This window comes from Artemia sp. Qi Xiang Cuo, chromosome 10 (genome assembly GCF_049724085.1).
Source record: "Artemia sp. Qi Xiang Cuo chromosome 10, ASM4972408v1, whole genome shotgun sequence".
NCBI classification, from domain to species: domain Eukaryota; kingdom Metazoa; phylum Arthropoda; class Branchiopoda; order Anostraca; family Artemiidae; genus Artemia; species Artemia sp. Qi Xiang Cuo.
This window is the reverse complement of record NC_142803.1, coordinates 63,955,611-63,975,953: the sequence shown is the minus strand read 5'-3', so window position 1 is coordinate 63,975,953 and position 20,343 is coordinate 63,955,611. Positions and strand designations below refer to the sequence as shown.

The window sequence follows — 20,343 nt, the reverse complement described above, 5'->3', positions numbered from 1 at the left end:
ATACCAAATTTTTTATTGTAAACAATTGGAAAATACGCAAATGAGATGGAAAATACGCAATGAGAATGGAAAATACGCAAATGAGATGGAAAATACGCAAATACATTATTCAAATACCGAAAATTTTCTTCAATTTTTTTTGTTTGACATAAATAAAAAAGATCAGCCATGGTGTTGCTCAAAATGTATTGTTTCCTGAAATAAAATGGGAAACAAGCAAATAAATTATTAAAAATATTAAATATTTTCTACAAAATGTAGTGCTGCTTGAAATAAGAATGGTGTATATGACGGAAACCCATTGTTTACGCATAATATTTGCTGTTTGGAGGTATACAGACATTTTTGGGGTGGAGGGAGTTGTTCTTGGGATGGAATTCTATAGAAAGTCTTCCTTGGGGAGGGAAATTTCTAGGGGGTGAATTTTCCAGAGGAAAAGTTACACTGGGAGATTTGTCAGAATTACTATACAAAACTCTTTAATTGTCTTATATTCTTTTCGCCAAATTCTTCATGTGAAGATTGTCTGGGAGATTTATCCGGGGTCTATTTTAAGCGTGTTTGATTTCCGGGAAATAGTTTCCACGGAAGGAAGCATTTCTGAAGTGATCGAGGCACCGATTAGAGATTCAAGTCTTAATCAAATGAATAAATGCTAAGTAGAGTTTTTCAAGCTGAATCGTTCGTAAGCAATATTACCGAGAGGGGATATTCACAGCGAGGATGGAACTCTCTGGAGAAAATTTGACGAGGGGATGTACTTTATGTTAGATGGACTTTCCACGGAGGAGTTTCCTGTGATAGGGAAGGGATTTACTTATTGTGATATTACTTGTGATAGGGAAGGGATCTTCATCTCTATTGATACTTATACCCACATATATAATCTTTTTTATTTCTATAGTTTCTCTGAAACTTTGTCGAAGTTCTTCTGACGTATCTACAATTTTTTTTATATAATTTTATATCTGTGTATAAGAGATTTTCTTGTGATTAATGTGAATGTTTTGTTATTTTATGTAAAAAATAATACCAGGAAATCAGTTTTTATCGTGTCCGGACAAATTTGATTTTTCCACCATACACAGTGTGCACATAGGAATAGCGATATGAAGATGCCAGCATCATTACTTTATATCTCTTAAATCATTAAAAAAAATCACCAATCGTGAAACCCAAAAGATGTATTGTGTAAAATTGAAGCAATTTGAATAAGGCATTGAAATGGAAAGCCTAAATTAACAGACGAACAAAATTTGACTTACTTTTAAACAGATGAATAAACCGACAATATTTTAAAAAAAAGACCAAATGTTATCTATCCAACACAAAGGTTATCGGATCTCTATCACAGTCTGTACCGCTTTTAAGATGTAAGGAGAGAAACTTAACCAACAATTAAAGGTGATTGTTATTATACCAAATTGGAATATACAAGGTCCGTTCTAGTTGTCAAATTGGGATATATGACGTAACTCAGCAAGAGATGAGGACATAAAACCAAGTTTAAATGGAAACTTTAAATCTTAAGTATGACTTCCTTACTTTTAGGGACAGTTGGCGAGGATTTGAAGGAAGTCCCAAGTCAATCTGTACAACCAGATTGTCAACAGGGCAGAAATTCAGAAATAAATTTGAAAAAAATACGGGTTGAGCAGAGGCATCTTATTGTTCAGCTTCGTGAGGGAAAAACACTTATTAAATCTATTACCAATTCCTTTTAACAGCATGATTTTAGAAAAACTAATTACTTTCCTCTACATAATTTTCAATAGTTTGCAACATTACTATATTTCCCATATAAACCTTGAAGTGTTACAATTACCTGAAGTAATAAGGGTTAGTTAGCATGTCAGCTACTTCGAGCATTATTAATAGATGGCATAAAAAGAAAAATTCAAGGCAAAAAGTTTCTTTGTACATGAAAATCGTTTTTATTAGAGCTGAAGCCATTAACGAAGCTACTAGAAAAGATTTTAAACTTTAGACATGTTATACTAGTGTGAGAAGGTAAAATACGTGACCAGGTGTCCACATTCCCCAGTGGCTCTTATTTAAAAGTACATTTAAATTAAAAAATATTATGTCTATTTTGGCCATAAAGTAGTTGGTGGCGCAAAGTTCAACCCAAGAGAGGTGAGATCCAAGTTACGATAAAACTAAATTGAAAATCTAATAATTACATCCCACCTACTAACAGAATTTATCGCTAGTCTGCGTTTTCAACTTCGAACAGGTGTCATTGCTGGCTGATGGCATACAGCCAAGTTTTCAATTTACTTCATATTCCCAAAAATATTATTTGACTTATTTACTGCTATTTGGTAAAGCTAATGATTTATATTATAGATTTTTGTTTGACTCTATTTTTAGTCATTAAATGGTCTTAAGGAAACCCAAATCAAAAGCTTCCATCCATCAACTGATTGAACCATTATTGACCGTCAAGGAACCTGTTTGAAGCTTGAGTCAAGCGTTGATGGTGATTGATATAGTTTGAATGACTTTCAGTTCCTAGACGGACAATCTTGCTTTAATCAATTGATTGACGGAAGCTTTTGATCAAAATGATTGACCGTCTATGGTGTTCTTTATTCCTTTAATGCCAGACTTTTAACATTTCCCTGTTTTATAATAGTTTCTTTTTAGCAACATTCAAGAGTACATTCCTAGAGTTGGGCTTTCCTTGGTTGAGTTTTTAATTAAAGTTCTTAAGCTATCAAACTTGAGACTGAAATTATTACTTCGCCAATTGATTGCTCTAAAATGAAATTCGACGTATTGGTCTATTTTATCTAAATTTTAATTATTATATTATCTTAGCAGTATAGATTAATTTGCGTAAATATACGGTACTTCTTTTTCTAAAATAAAAAAAAAACAATTCTAGGACTCCAGGACCATGATTTTGAGCAAGATCACCTTCCCATCTGACTCAACCTTTTTATAATGGTTCCTTAAATAATTCCTGAGTCTAGGAACAGGCAAGTAGTAAGTATATGATAAGCTGTAAGAATACAAATTATAAAGTTGTACTTAAACATTCTTTTCAATATTTATTTAGATAAAGAGAAAATAAAATGTTTCGAATTTTTTTTCTTGTTTACTTGATTGTTGACTCAGGATACGATTTCTTGACTGAGGAGCAGAAGCTGTGCAAGGAGCAGAAGAGCTTCAATGAGCAGTAAATTCGTCTAGCGAGGGATTATCAAAAAAGATAATTGATTGAAAAAAAGTAAAGGGTTCAATTTCTTCTAAAATGTAAAAATGGAGAGAAAAAAGGCATCAAAAAAAATTATACTGAGAATGAAACGAACTTAAGGTTGAGAACCCTTAATTTTTATTTTAACTTTACAATTACAAGAAGCCACGTCTGTTGCAAAGACTTTTTATGTAAAAATATACGCCATTACACAAAAAGACGGCAACAGTATACAGACAACAGAGAATTAAATATCAAAATTTACTGCTCAGCTATTCTATAATTTCCAATCTAGAAAAGAACAAGGACATTAATCGATTGGAGATAAAAGACATCTAAAGTAAGTGATAAAAAAAAAATTAAAAAACAAAGAACAGGGCTCAAACTTAAAAACAACCCTAAAACAGAGTGAACCAAATTAACATTCGATGTTAAAATTTTGTTAAAAATACTTCAAAGATCATATAAAAAAATCCAGTGTTGACACAACCCCCCAGGGCCTGGGGGCAGGCGTCGTAATTTATGCCTTGGGGGCCTATATGGTTCTTATGGAAGGAACGCTCGAATACACTTCCAAGAGAGCTCGTTTTATTGGAAATTGAAAGATCTAGTTCAATTTTTGAAAATAAAGAGATTGAAGGGCGACTAGCCCCCCAGCCCTGTGCCCTCTCCCCCAAAAACCATAATTGCCCTGTGGGCAATTATAGTTGCTATGGAAGAGATGTCCATATAAACTTCAGAGGGCTCATTTGATTTGAAAGTTGTAATTCACTTTTTAAGAGTCAAAAGTGATTGGAGGGTACAAAGCCTCCCCCCATACTCCATTTATTTTTTCTCAGAGGCACTTCATATAGAAAGGGTCGCTGTTTAAACTGCTGTTTACTTAATTGGAAATCGAGTTTTAGTGCCCTTTTTAAGAGTCCTAAGCAATAGGAAGGCAACTAGCCCCCCTCCCCCATGGCCTTTTCCCCCAAATACATCCGATAAAATTTTGAGGTAGCCATTCAGTTAAAAATAGTTTAACGATCATATAACAAAAAACTCCAGGGTTAACACAAGCCCCGAGGGGCAGAAGTTGTACGTTATGCCCTGGGGGCAAATATGGTTCTTATAGAAGTGATATTGACAAAAATTTCAGAGGGCTCATTTGATTGGAAATTAAAAGTTCTAGTTCACTTTTTTGGAGTTAATAGAGATTGGAGGGCAATTAGCCCCCCTCCCCCCACACACCCTTTTCACCAATTGGAGCAGATAAAATTAAGTTCTTACGGACGGGGTACTTGTAGAAACTTCATAGAGGTCATTTGATTGAATTTTGAAAGTTGTAATTCACTTTTTAAGAGTTAAAAGTAAAGGCCATATGGCTCCAATATTTTATTATTTTTTTCCAGAGGCATTTCAGATGGAAGGGGTCATTATATTAACTTCGAAGGGGACTCATTTGATTAAAAATTGGGAGTTCTAGTGCCCTTTTAAGAGTCAAAAGTGATCAGAGGGCAATTAGCCCCCTCCCCCAAAGTCCTTTTTTCACAAATGCATCCAATAAAAATTTGATATAGCCCTCTTGTTAAAATAGTTCAATGATCACATAACAAAAACTCCAGTGTTGACAAAACTCCCAAAACCGTGGGAGCAGGTGTTGCAAGTTATGCCCTAGGGGCAAATATGGTTCTTATTGACGTAATGCTTGTAGAAACTACAGAGGGTTCATTTGATTGGAAATTGAAAGTTTTAGTTCACTTTTTAAGAGTCAAAAGATATTGGAGGGTAACTAACCCCCCTCCCAACGCCCTTTTTTCTATAATGCTTCTGATAAAAATTTGAGATAGGCATTTTGTTAAAAATAGTACAAAGTTCTTAGTTCAAAGTATAACAGAAATTCCTGTGTCAACACAACCCACCACGGCCCAGGGGCAGGTGTTGTAAATTATGCCCTGGGGAGCAAATATGGCTCTTATAGTAGGAAAAATTGTATAAACTTCAGAGAGGGCTCATTTGATTGGACATTAAAAGTTCTAGTTCATTTTTTAAGAGTTAAAAGAGATTGGAGGGCAGCTACCCCTCCCCACCCCCCAACGCCCTGTTTTCCCGAAATGCCTCAGATAAAAATTTTGAGATACAATTTTTTTTTAAATATTTCAAAGTTCAGATAACAAAACTCTGGTGTCGGACACAGCCCCCAGGGGCAGGCATTGTCAGTTATACCCTGGGAGCAATTATGGTTGTTATGGAAGGGGTGCTTGTAAAAACTTAAAAGAGGGCTCATTTGATTGGAAATTGAATGTGGTAATTCACTTTTTAAGAGTCAGAAGTGACCAGAGGGTATCTAGCCACCCCCCGCCTTTTTTCCATATGCATAAGATAAAGATTATGAGATAGACATTTTGTTAAAAATAGTTCAAAATTCAGATAACAAAACTGGTGTCGACACTGCCCCCCAGGTTCTGGGGACAGGTGTTGTAAATTATGCCCTGTGGGCAATTATGGTTGTTCTGGAAGGGATGCTCATATAAACTTCAGAGGGCTCATTTGATTGGAACTTGAAAGTAGTAAATCACTTTTAAATAATCAAAAGTCATCAGAGGATAGCTAACACCCCCCCCCAAATCCCTTTTTTGTCATAGGTACTTCATATACAAGGGGTTGTCGTATAAACTTCAAAAGGGGTTCATTCAATTGGAAATTGAGAGCTGTAGTGCCCCTTTTAAGAGTTGAAAGTGATCAGAGGGTAATTAGCCCCCCCCACCATGCCCTTTTTCTCCAAATACATCCAATAAAAATTTTGAGGTAGCCATTTTGTTAAAAATAGTTTAAAGATCAAATAAAAAAACAGGATCAACACAAGCCTCCAGGGCCCAGGCATTGTAAGTTATGCCCTGGGGGCAAACTAGGTTCTTATAGAAGGGATCCTTGGAAAACTTTAGAGAGACAGAGAAAGAGAGAGAGTAAAAGAGAGAGAAACAGAGAGAAACAGAGAGAAAAAGAGAGAAAGAAAAAGAGAGAAAAAGAGAGAAAGACCATACATGCAACCAAGTTTTTAGTACCTTTAAATACATCAGAAGTACATAATAGGTACACCAACTAGCAAACAATGTCATCCCTTCATTACAAAGATGATTAATCCTTGCTTACAATTCCCTCTCTTATTTTAAAATTGGCTTTTTCTTCAATTAGCCATGGCTAATTGTAAATAAAATCAAGTAATTGCGGGAATCATGCCACGGCTATTGTAGAAAAAGCCAAGACAGATAGTCTGGGTGTGAGGCAAATCTGTCATAAATGCTATAGATTAGCACTTTACTGAAACACCCAAAGACCAGTATAAAAAAAAAACAAGGATACTGATATGGGAGTCAAAATTTAGTACATAGCCTAACAACAACGCACTAGTCTATAATGCTTTTTATATTCTTACAGCAGCTCAGATATATTTCCAGTATACAATTAAAATTAACTCAAATTTTAAGCAGAAAAATTAATATTAATTTAATAGCCAGAAAGTCATTGAACAGCACAAATAGATAATGGATTGATTTATCAGGTAACATTTTGTTATCAACAGCTATAACATCAATAGTGAGAAATATACAATTTTAAACTGTAAAAAACACTCTTTAGTGTCACTCAAAATGTAAAACAAATAAACTATAATATGAACTCCCAAATCCAGCTGTTTCTCTCTATACAATGGAATAATTCAAGTTATGATACAAATACTAAAGCAAGTCTATAGTTCTAATACTATCAAGATGGACGTGTACAAACTAATCATGAAATGTCCTGTTCAGAGCCAAAACAAGATTTAATCATTGGACTGAGCTCATTGTGCAGAAGTGATATCAAATTAATCGGGGAAAAAAATAAAACAAATCATCAATCCTAAAATGCTGTATTTCCTTCAATAAAATATCCTTAGTTGGTTTGCTTCTACTGTACCAAAACTCCTAATTGTTTTCTGTTTTCAATAAAGCACTAGTTTTCTATAATTATATAAACATAGGGAAATACTATCAGTTGGTTCATTTGTCACTAGTTTTATCAATGTAGAAGTTATCAATGTGAAGTATTACTGTGAAGTATTAATTTTTGTTTGGCAACTTTGCTCTTTTCTTTCCTTAGAAAAACTGTGTTTTTCTTTTATTAATAATGGGAAGTGTCAGATGGTTTGGCTCCAACAACACAAAGCACCTGGCAAAGGGCAGAGCATCAGGAGATTGGCACCTGCCCTATGCAGACCTTGCTGGTCTGTATGCAAAAGTTGGTTTATTTGACACATTTTTGGCTTAGTAGAGTTCAGATGAAATTAAAGTAAAAAGAGCCTGGGGTTAAAAGGAGGAAGGGGGAGAATACCCCTCATAAACATAGTAATATATGTTTGTCTTTAAATTTTAATACTACTTTTTAAAAATTAAAAGAAAATTCTCTTCTTTAATGGCTATAAGGACAAGTTGTGAATGCATTGAGTTTGACCTCCAGTGAAAAAGCCCTGATGTAAACACTTAAAACCATTCTATTCAATTGTTTGGTCAAAAGTATATGTTCCTTTAATGAAGGTTCTCAATACAGACTTCCGATTTCTAACTATAGATTGCAATAGTCCTTTTTTAATGAATGCCTAAGGGCCACTCCCCTATAGAGTAAGTACAAAAGTTTACAAAAAAAAATTATTAAGTTGATATTTATACCCAATTGAAATGCAGTTAAAAATGAGCTATTATGGAAGATTAAATGTAGTTAGAGCTCTTGACTGGAGGAGCTGTAACAGCAGGATAGCCTGTGGCTGAGAAGGTCTCTTTTTGTTAAAAAAAAATTTTAACAGAAAGTTTTATTTTCTATTTTTTCAAACCCTCTGCTTTGGTATAAAATTAGAAAGATTTTTTTCAAAAAAGAGGTACATTACACCAAAGACGAGTAGAAACAAATTCAAATAATAATTCAAACTTAAAACCAAGAGAATAACAGGTTATTTCCATAGGGATTTCAAACAGTGAAACATTTCCACAAAAATTGCAGGGCTAAGCAAATCAAAGTCAAGCAGAAATAGACTCTAGCAATAATTCAAAATCAAAACAAACAGATATCACTATCAAAGAAAAACTCAGACCCAAAATGAGCAAAAATTATGATAAATAATCAATTAAGGCTAAAAAAAACATAAATTACCAAAAACAGGCCAAGGGCTAACACCCCCTAAGTCTGCTAAAGGATAGTGTCCTTTAAAACATTGTGTTTTCATTTGTCATATATATAAAAAAAAGAAAAAACAAAATCACCATATTAACCAAGATAACTAAAGAATTAATGAAAGTAGATAGACTGTATATCATATGATAATACTCGTTTTTTGAAGTTTTGAAAACTTAGGATTTAAGAATGTTATAAATAGAAAACTGTTATAACTTTTCGTGATAATGAGAAGAAAATAAAACAAATCAGTAGCTTTACCTGCATAGAAGATGCTCTTGTTTTTGTAAAAATATAGAATTAAATCTCAATTCCTCATATGTTAGTAACCTAAACAACCACATAATTTTTGCTTTTTTTTAAGGGGAAATATATATTTTAATAAGATTTACTCCAAAAGATTACTTACAAGTTGACAAATCTCGGATTTAATTGCTTCATACCACTGACGAGCCTTAATATCATCTTGATCTTGAAGAAGCAAGCACAGCCCAAAGAGAGATGATAACTGAAAGATATTCTTCCACTTTGATTTGTCAGAACGCCATTTTATTGTAGCATCGTTTAAATCCAAGAATAATTCAGGTCTGCAGTTCGCTAAAAGGAAAAAGGAATGAAAAGAACTTGAAGACATTCTTCTGTTCTGATTTGTCAGAACACCATTTTATGGTAGTACCATTTAAATCAAAGAATAACTCAGGTCTGGCAGGAGACACTGCAATTCACTAAAAGGAAAAAGGAATGAAAAGAACTGGATGAAAATGAAATATATTCATCAATGGTAGACATTTAATCAATATTTGCTTTTGTCTACTCTAGGGTTTTAGAAAAACTACATAAAAAATTTTTCTAGAGGAAAGTAAAGAACGGGATTAAAAATTAAAGCCACGGAAATTATTCCACAAATAAAGTGGCTGCCTTTTCAGCCCTCCCCCTCAGGAACAACACAATCAGTGACTAAAAATAAAAAATTTAACTTCTTCACTGATTGTGTTGTTCCTCAGTGGAACCCACTTGCCAAATCTACCATGTTAGCCAGATCAGTTGACAGATTCAAGATTAATGTTGACCATGATTACAGGAATACACTGTGGGATGAACCAGTATCATCCAGCAGGGTCTCTTAGGTGTGAACACTAAGTTATGGCACCATATGCAAACTGCTACTTGTCACCCTCTACTACTTGGCATACTCATCCAAAGTTGCTATTGTTCCATGGCCTCAACTTTAAAATGTCCAGGTAATGGCTGGTGAAGACTAGTCATACATCTGGACGGGGCCACTACTGAACGGGTTTGAATTGCAGAGCTTACACTGTCAGAGCCGCCCACCCCTTTTAGCCCTCAAACACACCTGGCTGGCAATACATCAAGAGACATCCAAAAATGAAACCAAAATTGTCCTGTATATACTTACTAGATTAAGAAATATTTAAAAAATTAAAAGATAGAAAGATTAAGAAACAAAAGATTGGAAACAGAAAATGAGAAGAAAGTATAAATAAATAAATTAATGATTATACAAGAACAAAGTATTTAAAACATGATATCAACAATCTGGAAGAGGGACAATATTGGGATTTTTTGTTTATAAGACTACAATTGTATGGAAAATTATTAAAATAAGATTTGTGCAATAGGCTAAATAGCAAAACAAGAGGAAAAGAAAGTTAGGAACAGAAGCCAAACAAGCAAGGCATGTTAAAGGGGGAACCAATAGCAAGAGTAAAGTTTGATATGTGTCCATACTAAACAAAAAGCACATGTGATCATATATCCCCTTAAAGGTAATATGGTATGTGATGCAGATAAAAAATGTTGACAAAACATGGGTAAATTTTTGTTAATCTTTCTCTATTGATGATCAAATCATCTGCTTAGTTCTTGTAGTGATCTAATACCTACAAATGTATGCTTTTTGAAGTTTACTAGGTCTGGGAATCCAGTAGGTCCCTTTTCCTATCTGGAATTCTACAAAACTTACTGGTAATTGAAAAGTTCTAGATGGACATTTTATAATCAAATTCATAACCATAACTTACCTTTTCAGTAGGTCTATCCCTGTAGATTTTCAAAAAATTAGAAATTTTGCCCAAAGTTAGGCTGATGTTTGTTTGAATTGATTTAATAGCAAACAAAGAAGCAATATTAACAGTAAGGGTATTTTGATGTACCTAGAGATATTGAGTAGCTTGTCAACATACGAGAGCTGTAAATATGGCTCACTATGCTTTAAAACCAGGCTAAATTAAAATGGGTGCTTATGTATGACCATTCCATTACACAGGGAGCCATGTTAAGAAAAAAAATTCTTATTTCATAATATGCAAAATAATTCTAGTTGATATATTTTGCAGGGGGAAAATCTTTATCATCACTTCTTTCACTGTTGTACAATTTTTTAAACAAAATTGTGAAAAATAAACAGATTTGACAGCATTTATCTGTTTTCAAATAATCTATATATGAAAGTTAAACACAATCACTGTCATCTACCAAAATGATATAAATAGGCAAATATTGAAAAATCCTAGGTTAAGGTTAGATTAGCTAGATGGCCCTTAGGTGTTTGTTTAATAAATAATTTTCAAGACTTGGAAAATAGACATAAATATTAAAAAATGTGATTTATAAACAAGGAAAACAGTGAGGTTACATGTCCTTCCCCAGGAAAATAAGTTAACTAGGATTAATTTGCATTTTATGAAAGAAGAATTGTTTTCTTAACATGTCTCTTTATGTAATGGAATGGTCATGCATGTACACCTAAAAAGGCACTGTATGTATTTCCATTTTGCCCTGCTGGTTGATTAAATGGGATTCTTCAGAATTGATATTCATGTATGTGTCTGATATTTTGAAAAATTGGATAGATTTTAACCAAAATTTGCACACAGCTATGATATATACACAGAGTAGCTGGCAGAAAGTGAAAATCCAATATTTTCAACTTCACAACTTTGCAAAAAAAAAATATTGACATGAATTAAAATTCCATTCAAATACAGGGGATAGCATTTTCAAAACCAAAACAAGAGGATAGAAAATGAAAAGTCATAAGTCAAGTAGACAAATTTCTAGGACATAAGAGATCAGAAGAAGGTTAACACAGTAGACTAGCTAGGCAATATTGTCAGGGTGTTTTGTGTCCTGGATTCCATTTTGAAAGTTAAATGTTCCTAAACTAACCAGTTTCCAAGATAGGCCAAATTTGGTAAAAAGTAGCTTATCTAGAATTTTTCTGATGCCACTAGGTCCTTCATCTTGGACCATGGGGGGGGATAGGGTGCACTGTCTGGAAAACAACCATGATGATTGGAAACAGACATCCATCATATGGCTAAGATAGGAGTAAAGTCCATTTGTGATGCAAATGTATGTTATATTTAGATTGAGGATGCAATTCTAGGTATATATTTGCACATTAGAGGGTGGGGGTATATATTCTATGAATAGGCCCATTTTTTAGCACTAAGATCTTACATCTTTCTGCAAAGTTTATTGTTTTATAACTCATCTTTGTTCTAAGATCTTAAAACTCACTGATGTTAACAAAAAGTGTAAAGACCACCACTGTTTTACCAAAGAGAACAATGGCGAGAGAACTGCGATGATATATTCATTGTTGTTTTCAGACCCCTGATCAGAGTAGAATGATGAAAGAGGGTTTCATAAAATGACAGCAGGGTAAAATTCTACTTTAGCTATTTTGGAAAGTAGCTAGGTTAGGAAAATGAATCTTTCAATAATGGGTCTACATGCTAAAGTATGTCATGGAACGGTATGTTGAAGTAATTATCTCCACTCCTTCTTCTCCAAAGGGTCCTGAAATTTACCTACATGACAGGTCATACCCATTGAAATTTTGTCAAAACAAACTTTTACCTTAATTTTCAGTTACCAGTTTCTATTTCTCTGGCTTTAGTTCTGAAAATGCAATTTGCGTTATTTGAGTAGAATTTTAAGCCATACTAAGGGTTTTTTTTCAAAATTTACAAGATGTATTTGCATATCTTAAAAACCTTATAAATTGGGATTGAGCAAAGTTGTGAAGCTGAAAACAATTTTGTTGTACTTCAGTTAAGCAGAAGATTAATTTTGCAAAGTTTTACTTTTATAACACACAGATTTTAAAGGTCATCAATGGCCAGGACCCTCTAGAGGGAGAAGGAATGGAGGCAGGTACTTCAAAATACCTTCCCAGGACATACTTTAGCCTGTAGATCCAACACTGAAAGTTTCATTTCCTAACCTACCCTCGTTCCAAGATAGCCAAAAGTAGCTAAAGTAGAATTTTACTCACAAAAGATGTAAGATCACAGTTCAAAGATTTTATTTTAGAGCGATTTCTGACAAAAGATGTGTCAATATTTACCTTATCATATTAGCCTATTGAGTTGTGAATAAAGTGAATACAACATTTGATGACTTTTTTATGCTGATTATGAATATAACAATCATTTATATTGTAAATTAATTTAAGCCCCCCCCCCCTCCCTATATATACCAATTCAGGGTATATATTTCCACATTAGCAGGTGGTGGGGGTAAAGTTTAAACTGACCTCCCATTTACATCATAAATAAAATTTACCCCCACCCCCCTAATGTAGAAATATATACCCTGAATCGGCAAACATAGGGGGGGGGGGCTAAAATTCATGTCCAATAGAAATGATTGTTACATTTGTAATCAGCATAAAAAAAGGCATTGAATGGTGTATTAACTTTATTTAAAAATCAATAATATGATTCAGTAAATTTTGACCAATGTAAGATTTAAGCACATTGATTAGTGAAAAAACAGCCCTAAGAAATTCAAATTTTTCTGACACCCCTAGGTCCTAGCCTATATCTCAGACCATGGGGGTGGGATAGGGTGCACTGTCTGGAACAACCATGATGATTTATGTCCAGCTGGACTCCTAGGCTTAATATAGGCCTACTGCTTGGCCAATTTAAAGATTTGCATATATATACACTGTCAAATTAGCCATCTAGTGGTATCCCATGGGGTAAAATTCTACTTTACCTACTTTTGGCTATCTTGGAAAGGAGTTTGGTTAGGATAATGAAACTTTCAGGGATAGAATTACAGGCTAAAGTATGTCCCAGGAAGGTATTTTGAAGTACCTACCTCCACTCCTTCTCCCTCTAGCCTAGAGGGTCCAACCTTTGATGACCTTTAAAAATATGTGTGTTATAAAAGTGAAACCTTGTAAAATAGATCTTCTGCTTAAAATGCAGTCCAACAAAATTGTTTTCAGCCTCACAACTTTGCTCAATCCCAATTTATAGAGTTTTAAAGATATACAAATACATTTCCTAAATTTTGAAAATTAACATTGATATGGCTTAAAATACTACTCAAATAACAGAAATTACATTTTCAGTACTAAAGCCAGAGAAAAAGAATCTTATAATTGAATATTAAGGTAAAATGTTGTTTTATCAAAATTTCAATAGGTAGGCTATAGACCTGTCCTGTAGGCAAATTTCAGGATCCTCTAGAGGGAGAAGGAGATAATTTCTTCAAAATACCTTCCCAGGACATATTGTAGCCTGTAGACCCATCCCTGAAAGTTTCATTTTCCTAACCTCACCCTTTTCCAAGATAGGTAAAAGTAACTAAAGTAGAATTTTACCAATTGGCCTATATAAGATACTCTACCAAGTTCAACAGACGGAATTTCCAGGTCCCTATTCAGGGACCTGAAAATATCTTGCACCAACTCCTTGTCACTTCTTAAGATAAGATGGACAGCAGGATATCAATTGGTTGATGATGAAAACAATACACAAGATCAGGGTTTCAAACTTTCTGTTCCGGGAATATGTCCACTGAGCGCCCGAAAATATATCATTTTCAGCCAAATTTTGTCCTTATTTTGTTCTCTTTGAATATTTGTACAAGGCTACCAAATGGATCTTCCATCCTGACTGCTGAGATAAAAGCTATAAGTGAGGCAATTAAGGTAGTTCAAGCAATACCTCGACTATAAAAAAATATGTCGTCTTATTGGACTCAAAGTCAGCTTTATAGATGATTTCTAAAGGTTTGTCTTCCTTAAATACATAATCTCCAGAACTTTAAACTACGTTGAACAAAATCGCTTCCTCTAAACTTTGATTGAATGTGTTTTGGGAAATAGTGTGCGTGTGAGGAAGGTTAATTACTCTCCACTCACGTTCTACTATTAAAATGGGTTATTTCCAATCAAATGAGCCCTTTTTAAATTTCTAAAGCTATCTATATAAACCTTATATGCCCCCAGGGCGTAACTTCTGCACTGAGGGCTCTGCGGGGGCTAACATCTTAAAAAACCTCCCCGGGCCTACCTTACAATCCGTGCCTTGAGGGTTGGGGGGGGGCAACCTTAAATACCTAATGTCCATAACGTTCAACTACGTTGAATAAAACGGCTCTCTAAAAATTTGGATTGGAGGTGTTGGGGGAAAAAGTGGGCGTGAGAAGGGGGTCAGGTGTCCTCAAATCTTTTTCGACTATTAAAAAGGGCACTAGCCCGTTGAATTTCCAATCGAATGAGCCCTTTTTGCAGTTTCTACGACAACGATTTCAATAAAAACCTTATAGACCCCCCAGCATAACTTATACCCCCTGCTCTGGACACTGTTGAGTAGTGTCATGCACAAAAGTATAATACACTCAAATTTAAACTGCTTGGAACACAATGGCTATGTAGAATGTTGAGATTATCAGGTTGGGGAATTGGTAGGTGTGGACAGGGTGGTAGTTGCCTTCCAATTACTGTCGACTATTAAAAAAGGCACTAGCCAATTTAATTGCCAATGCAATTGGCCTTTTTGAAGTTTCTACGACGACGCGTTCTATAAAAACCTTTAATTCCCCCAAGGCATAACTTACAAGCCTTGACCTGAGGACTGTTGGGGAATGTCCTCCTCAAAAACATAATTTCTATCTGGAAATCCAAAACACTGAACAAAATGGCTATCTAAAAATTTTGATTCCATGTGTTTGGGGAGAAAAAGAGTGAGAGAGGGGGGCTAGTTGCCCTCAAATCACTTTCGACTATTAAAAATGGCAATGGACCTTTGAATATCCAATTGATTTGACCACTTTTATGGTTACAACAGCATTGATTTCAATAAAAACTTATACGTACCTAGAAAATGGCTAATAACCCTTTCTATGTAGACTGTGGGGGGACTGTTTTGAGCAGATATGTAATTTCATCCACTTCAGATGTTTGAAAAAAATGGCTATCTCAAAATTTGGATTGGATGTGTTTGGGGAAATGGTGAGCGTGGAAAGGGTGTTAGTTGCCTTCCAATTACTTTCAACCATTAAAAAGGGCACTAGCCATTGTAATTTCTAGATGAATGAACCCTTTTTGGAGTTTCTACGAAAACACATTCTATAAAAACTTTGTTTCAAAGTGAATTTTGGAAATTTTTTCGTTGAAATGTATAACATGGAATATTTTTTTTATTGTTGTGTTGTTGTTTATCTTGTCAGTGTTACATTCTGTTGATGTTTCAAAGTGCATTTTGAATTTTTTTCGTTTGGAAAATATGACATGGAATATTTTGTAGTTTTGTGTCGTGGTTTATTTTGTCAGTGGGCTGTGTAAAGCTTCTTGATAACTCTTGGTTGGTGACTTGTCAGAAAATTCTTGATCAAACCAAGGATGTTGTTTGCCTTGGCTGCTTGGTTCCTACAGTGACTAAGAAATTTAAACTTATTATCACTTTAAATAAAAAAAATTTTTTTTTAGAAAGTTTTGTTTTAAGAAATTTTCCAAAGAAAAGTAAACAGCTAAGTTACAACAGAGACAATATGCTACAAAGCAAAAGAGAATTTGGTGCATAAGACTAACATTAATTTATACCAATGAATTAAAGGGACCCCAACACAAGCATAGATTAAAACAAATAATGAAACATACTAGAAATCTCTATCAATGAACAAAAGACCTGAAATTGCAATAAATAATTTAAAATTAACAGAGTTAAATTAAACCTAAAATTAACAGATATTACCACACACAATTATAGGCCTAACGCCACTAACCTTTCTTGAGACCAGAGTGTTATTTGCCCTGCACTTAAAACAAAATAAATTTCAAAGGTTTTCTATTTATAACATTCTCTAATCCTATGTTTCCAAAACTTCAAAAACGAATATTATCATATGATATACAGCCTATCTACTTTCATTAATTCTTTAGTGATCTTTTTTAATGTGGTGATTTTTTTTTCTTTTTTTAAATGACTAATGAAAAAAAGTGCTTGAAAGGACACTATACTTTAGCAGACCTAGGGGGTGTTAGCCCTTGGCCTGTTTTTGGTAATTTATGTTCCTTTTAGCCTTAATTGAAGTCGTGTAATTCCTGGTAAATTATTTTCCTGGTATGATTCCTGAGATAAAATAAAAAAATCCACATGAATCAGAAAAAAAATCTCTTATGCGTAGCTATAAGATTTAGTTACCAAAAGCAGCTTGAAGGTGTATAAACAGCTCATTTAAGGTGTAATTAATCATTCGGGGTATCATTCGGGGAGTAATTATTGTTATTTAATATCAATATACGCAATTTCTCTTCGTTTTAAGTTTTAATGTAGCTCCTTACTTTCAATTGAAAAAGCTTGTTTTGTTATTTAATTTCTGATTGTTTTTTAAATAATGCTTGAAAATCAAGCACCCCCTTCATGGAAATTCTCTTCCTCCATGAAAAATTAACCCATGAAAAATAACTCCATTGAAAATCTTTTCAATTAAGGAAAAGAATTCTTTTCCTCATGTTGAAGGAATTCTTTTCCTTGTTCAAAAATTTTTCCTTGCTCGTGCTTTGTGTTGGACAGATAACGGTTGGTCTTTTTTTTCCGTTAAATATTGTCGGTTTATTTATCTGTTTAAAAGTAAGTCAAATTTTCTTCGTCTGTAAATTTTGTTTTTCCATTTTAATGACTGATTCCAATTGCTTCAATTTTGCACAATACATCTTTAGGATATCACGATTGGTGATTTTTTTTCAATTATTTAATATATATAAAGTAATGATGCTTGAATCCTCATATCACTACCCCTATAAGCACAAATTGTACGGTGGAAAAATCATTTTGTCCGGACACGATAAAAACTGATTTCCTGGTTTTATTGTTTACATAAAATAACAAAAAATTCACATGAATCACAAGAAAATCTCTTATACACAGATATAAAGTTACAAAAAAATTGTAGATACGTCAGTAGAACTTGTACAAAGATTCAGAGAAATTATAGAAATAAAAAAGATTATGTGTGTGGGTATTAGTATCAATAGAGATGAAAAGGATTTTAAGATAAATTCAATTTATAATAGTTTGATTTAAACGCAGGTAAAATGTTAAACCAGTATTGATTTAAATAATTGTCCTGAAACAATTGATATCCTTTGCAAACAAAGGTCAGAATGAGTTAAAAATCTGAGAAAATTCAACAGACTGCAGCTAAACTAGCAACAAAAAAATCCATCCAATTTATGATCCATGAATTGATTGATTAACCTGTGAGATTTGCTTAAGGGTGAGGGGGTAGGTGAAATTTATTGGTTTGTTGAAGTAAATATAGTCTTCACTTTTAGTACATTCCCATTTACACATTAGACATTCGCCTTTGTTCATGTTGTTATAACGTCAGTGCTTGAAGTTTGTTTTTAATATGAGTTAGTATCTTGTTTGTTCATTTATAATATTTTTTTTTCGTTGTGTTTAGTTGTCATTTTAGTTTAGTTTATGTGTGTTGTTTAAACATTTTTTTTATAGTTTTTTTCTTGTTGAGAAAGGCTCACGGACGTGGGGCTGAGATATTGGGAACATTTTTAAATTAAAGTGTTTATTTGTTTTTAATTATTTTGTTTCACTGCTCTATTAAAGTCGAAACCCGTCTTTTCTTGCTTAATTTTTTCGTAATAATTCGGGGCGTAATTGTTATGATTTGATATTAATATATGTAATTTCTGTTCGTTTTAAGTCTTAATTTAGCTCCTTACTTTCAGTTGATTTTTTTTATATTTAATTTGATTGTTTTTTAAATAAAGGAAATCCAAATGGAGGTTCTCTTCTCCAATGGAAAATTCCTCTTAATTTATCCAATTTAATATTCCAATTCTCCAATTTAAAAATCAGATTCTTTTGATTTATCTATTGGCATCAAAATTCCGTTTGTTAGAGTACTGGCCACTATTGAGCCGGGTTGCTCCTGTATTCACATTTGAACACTTTCATTTGCTTATACTACATGTAATAACGCACTCTCTTCAAAGATTCAAAATGTACGAGGTGTGCATAAGTCAGTATAAAAATAGAACTTTTTACGTGGCTTTCACAAGTTCTAAAGGACTAAAAAAGTGTTATGGTATGGTATAATAAGATTGTAGGCTATCGCTTAAATTTTAAAACCTGGCTAATTTTACTTAATAAAAAATCATTCTGCTGTTCTAAGAAAAAGAAATTACTTTAATGTCAAATAGAAGGATAACTTATATTTAACAGTCTTGCAAAAGGCACGAGTATCTTCTGACAACGCACCCAGAAATTCTAAGGGGTCATTTATCTGACACGCCAAAAGTCTAAGGGCTCCTTTGTGAAATTGACGTAGTCAAAGTTTTTGTTTTTTCACAACCTATTTTGGTATAATAGTCCATGTGGCCGTATGGCACAGCTTGTATTAAAAATATTCATTTGACTTGTATTTAAACAACAGTTGTGTTAACACATAAGTCTCTCTGTTTTACTTCAAATTTTATAATCACGGTCGTACGTCAATCTTGGGTAGTCCATGAATTATATGAAGTCCATGAATTACATCATTGATTGATTCATGGTTTTGCTCGAGAAAGGTAAAGATTACACCAGGCATCCTTTATCTCAGATGTACACAGAGTTCTGAATTCCTAGTGCAGAGTGTTCTACTATCATTTTTTAAGCCCTTTTTCCAGATTCTTCTGCATCACTGTCACTCATGCACTCATATACAGTAACTAAATGGACAAGTGCATTATAAAACACTCCATTCTTGTTTTTTTTATGAACATCCATTGTTTCACAGAATAATCGCCTCAGCGTTTGGGTATGACCATAGCAGGTCTTCCAACTTTGCAATAACATATGAAACGAATTCGAATGGATTTAACTGTCCTTAAGTGTCAATCCAAACTATATTCAGTACGTCCAAACTCACAAGATCGTTTGAAGTGCAGCTATGCCAAACCGCCTTCTGTTTGAAGTAAAGAGACAAAAATGTTATGTCTTGACAAAGCAACTTAGATTCAAGGTCATGAGTTGCCAGTATAAACCCACATGAACTAGTGTTGGCTCCGTCCTTGTCACTGTCATTCTCAGTCCTAGTTTTTGCTTTTTTTAATATGTGCTCACAATTCTTCAACTTAAGTGCCATGCATCTGTCCCACTGGTGCTTTTTCGGCTTGAAAATTCCATTGTGTTTCACTTTCAACTAATGCCTAAGAAGTTATAGCTTACAAAAACAGTCATTTCTTCCGTCATTTTGTCCCTATAAACAAAAATCACTTCTTTAACAGTCCCAAAAGTATAATTTTGGGGTGTTATTTTTGGGACTGTACTTTTTCTTTTCCCGGCTCTACAGAAGTGTGGTGCGAAGTTCGGGAGATCATCCTAAAAATCCTTTTTACCTTGCATCCAAATTGCAAAGCTAATGGCTCGTTTACACATTGCGGAAATTCATGCGGATTTAGCAATCTGTTCGTAAATTCCGTCCATTTTCACGCTAGAAAAAATCTCTAGCTTTCCGCAATGTTTTGGCAAAATCAGGACATAATCTTGGCAAGATTTTTAAAAGAATAAAATTATGAGTATAGAATATCAAAAAGTACACGATCTTATAACTTTGGTTCAAGGCTACAACCAGCTTCTATGATCCTGCGCACCCAGGCTATAAGAAAACTAAGAAAAACGGTG

At 33.8% G+C, this 20,343-nt stretch overlaps 1 protein-coding gene across 2 annotated transcripts in view; it reads right to left on the bottom strand.

Moving 5' to 3' along the window:
* Positions 1–3,043: 3,043 nt before the first annotated feature.
* LOC148948018 (uncharacterized) overlaps positions 3,044–20,343 on the bottom strand; it is a 527,253-nt gene continuing 509,953 nt past the window's right edge. For both annotated transcript variants that reach the window (XM_089095663.1, XM_089095668.1), the window contains one exon: positions 3,044–3,493. In XM_089095663.1, coding sequence (XP_088951789.1) covers positions 3,464–3,493 — 30 coding nt within the window. In that variant the 3' untranslated portion in view covers positions 3,044–3,463. The remainder of the gene's footprint in view (positions 3,494–20,343) is intronic.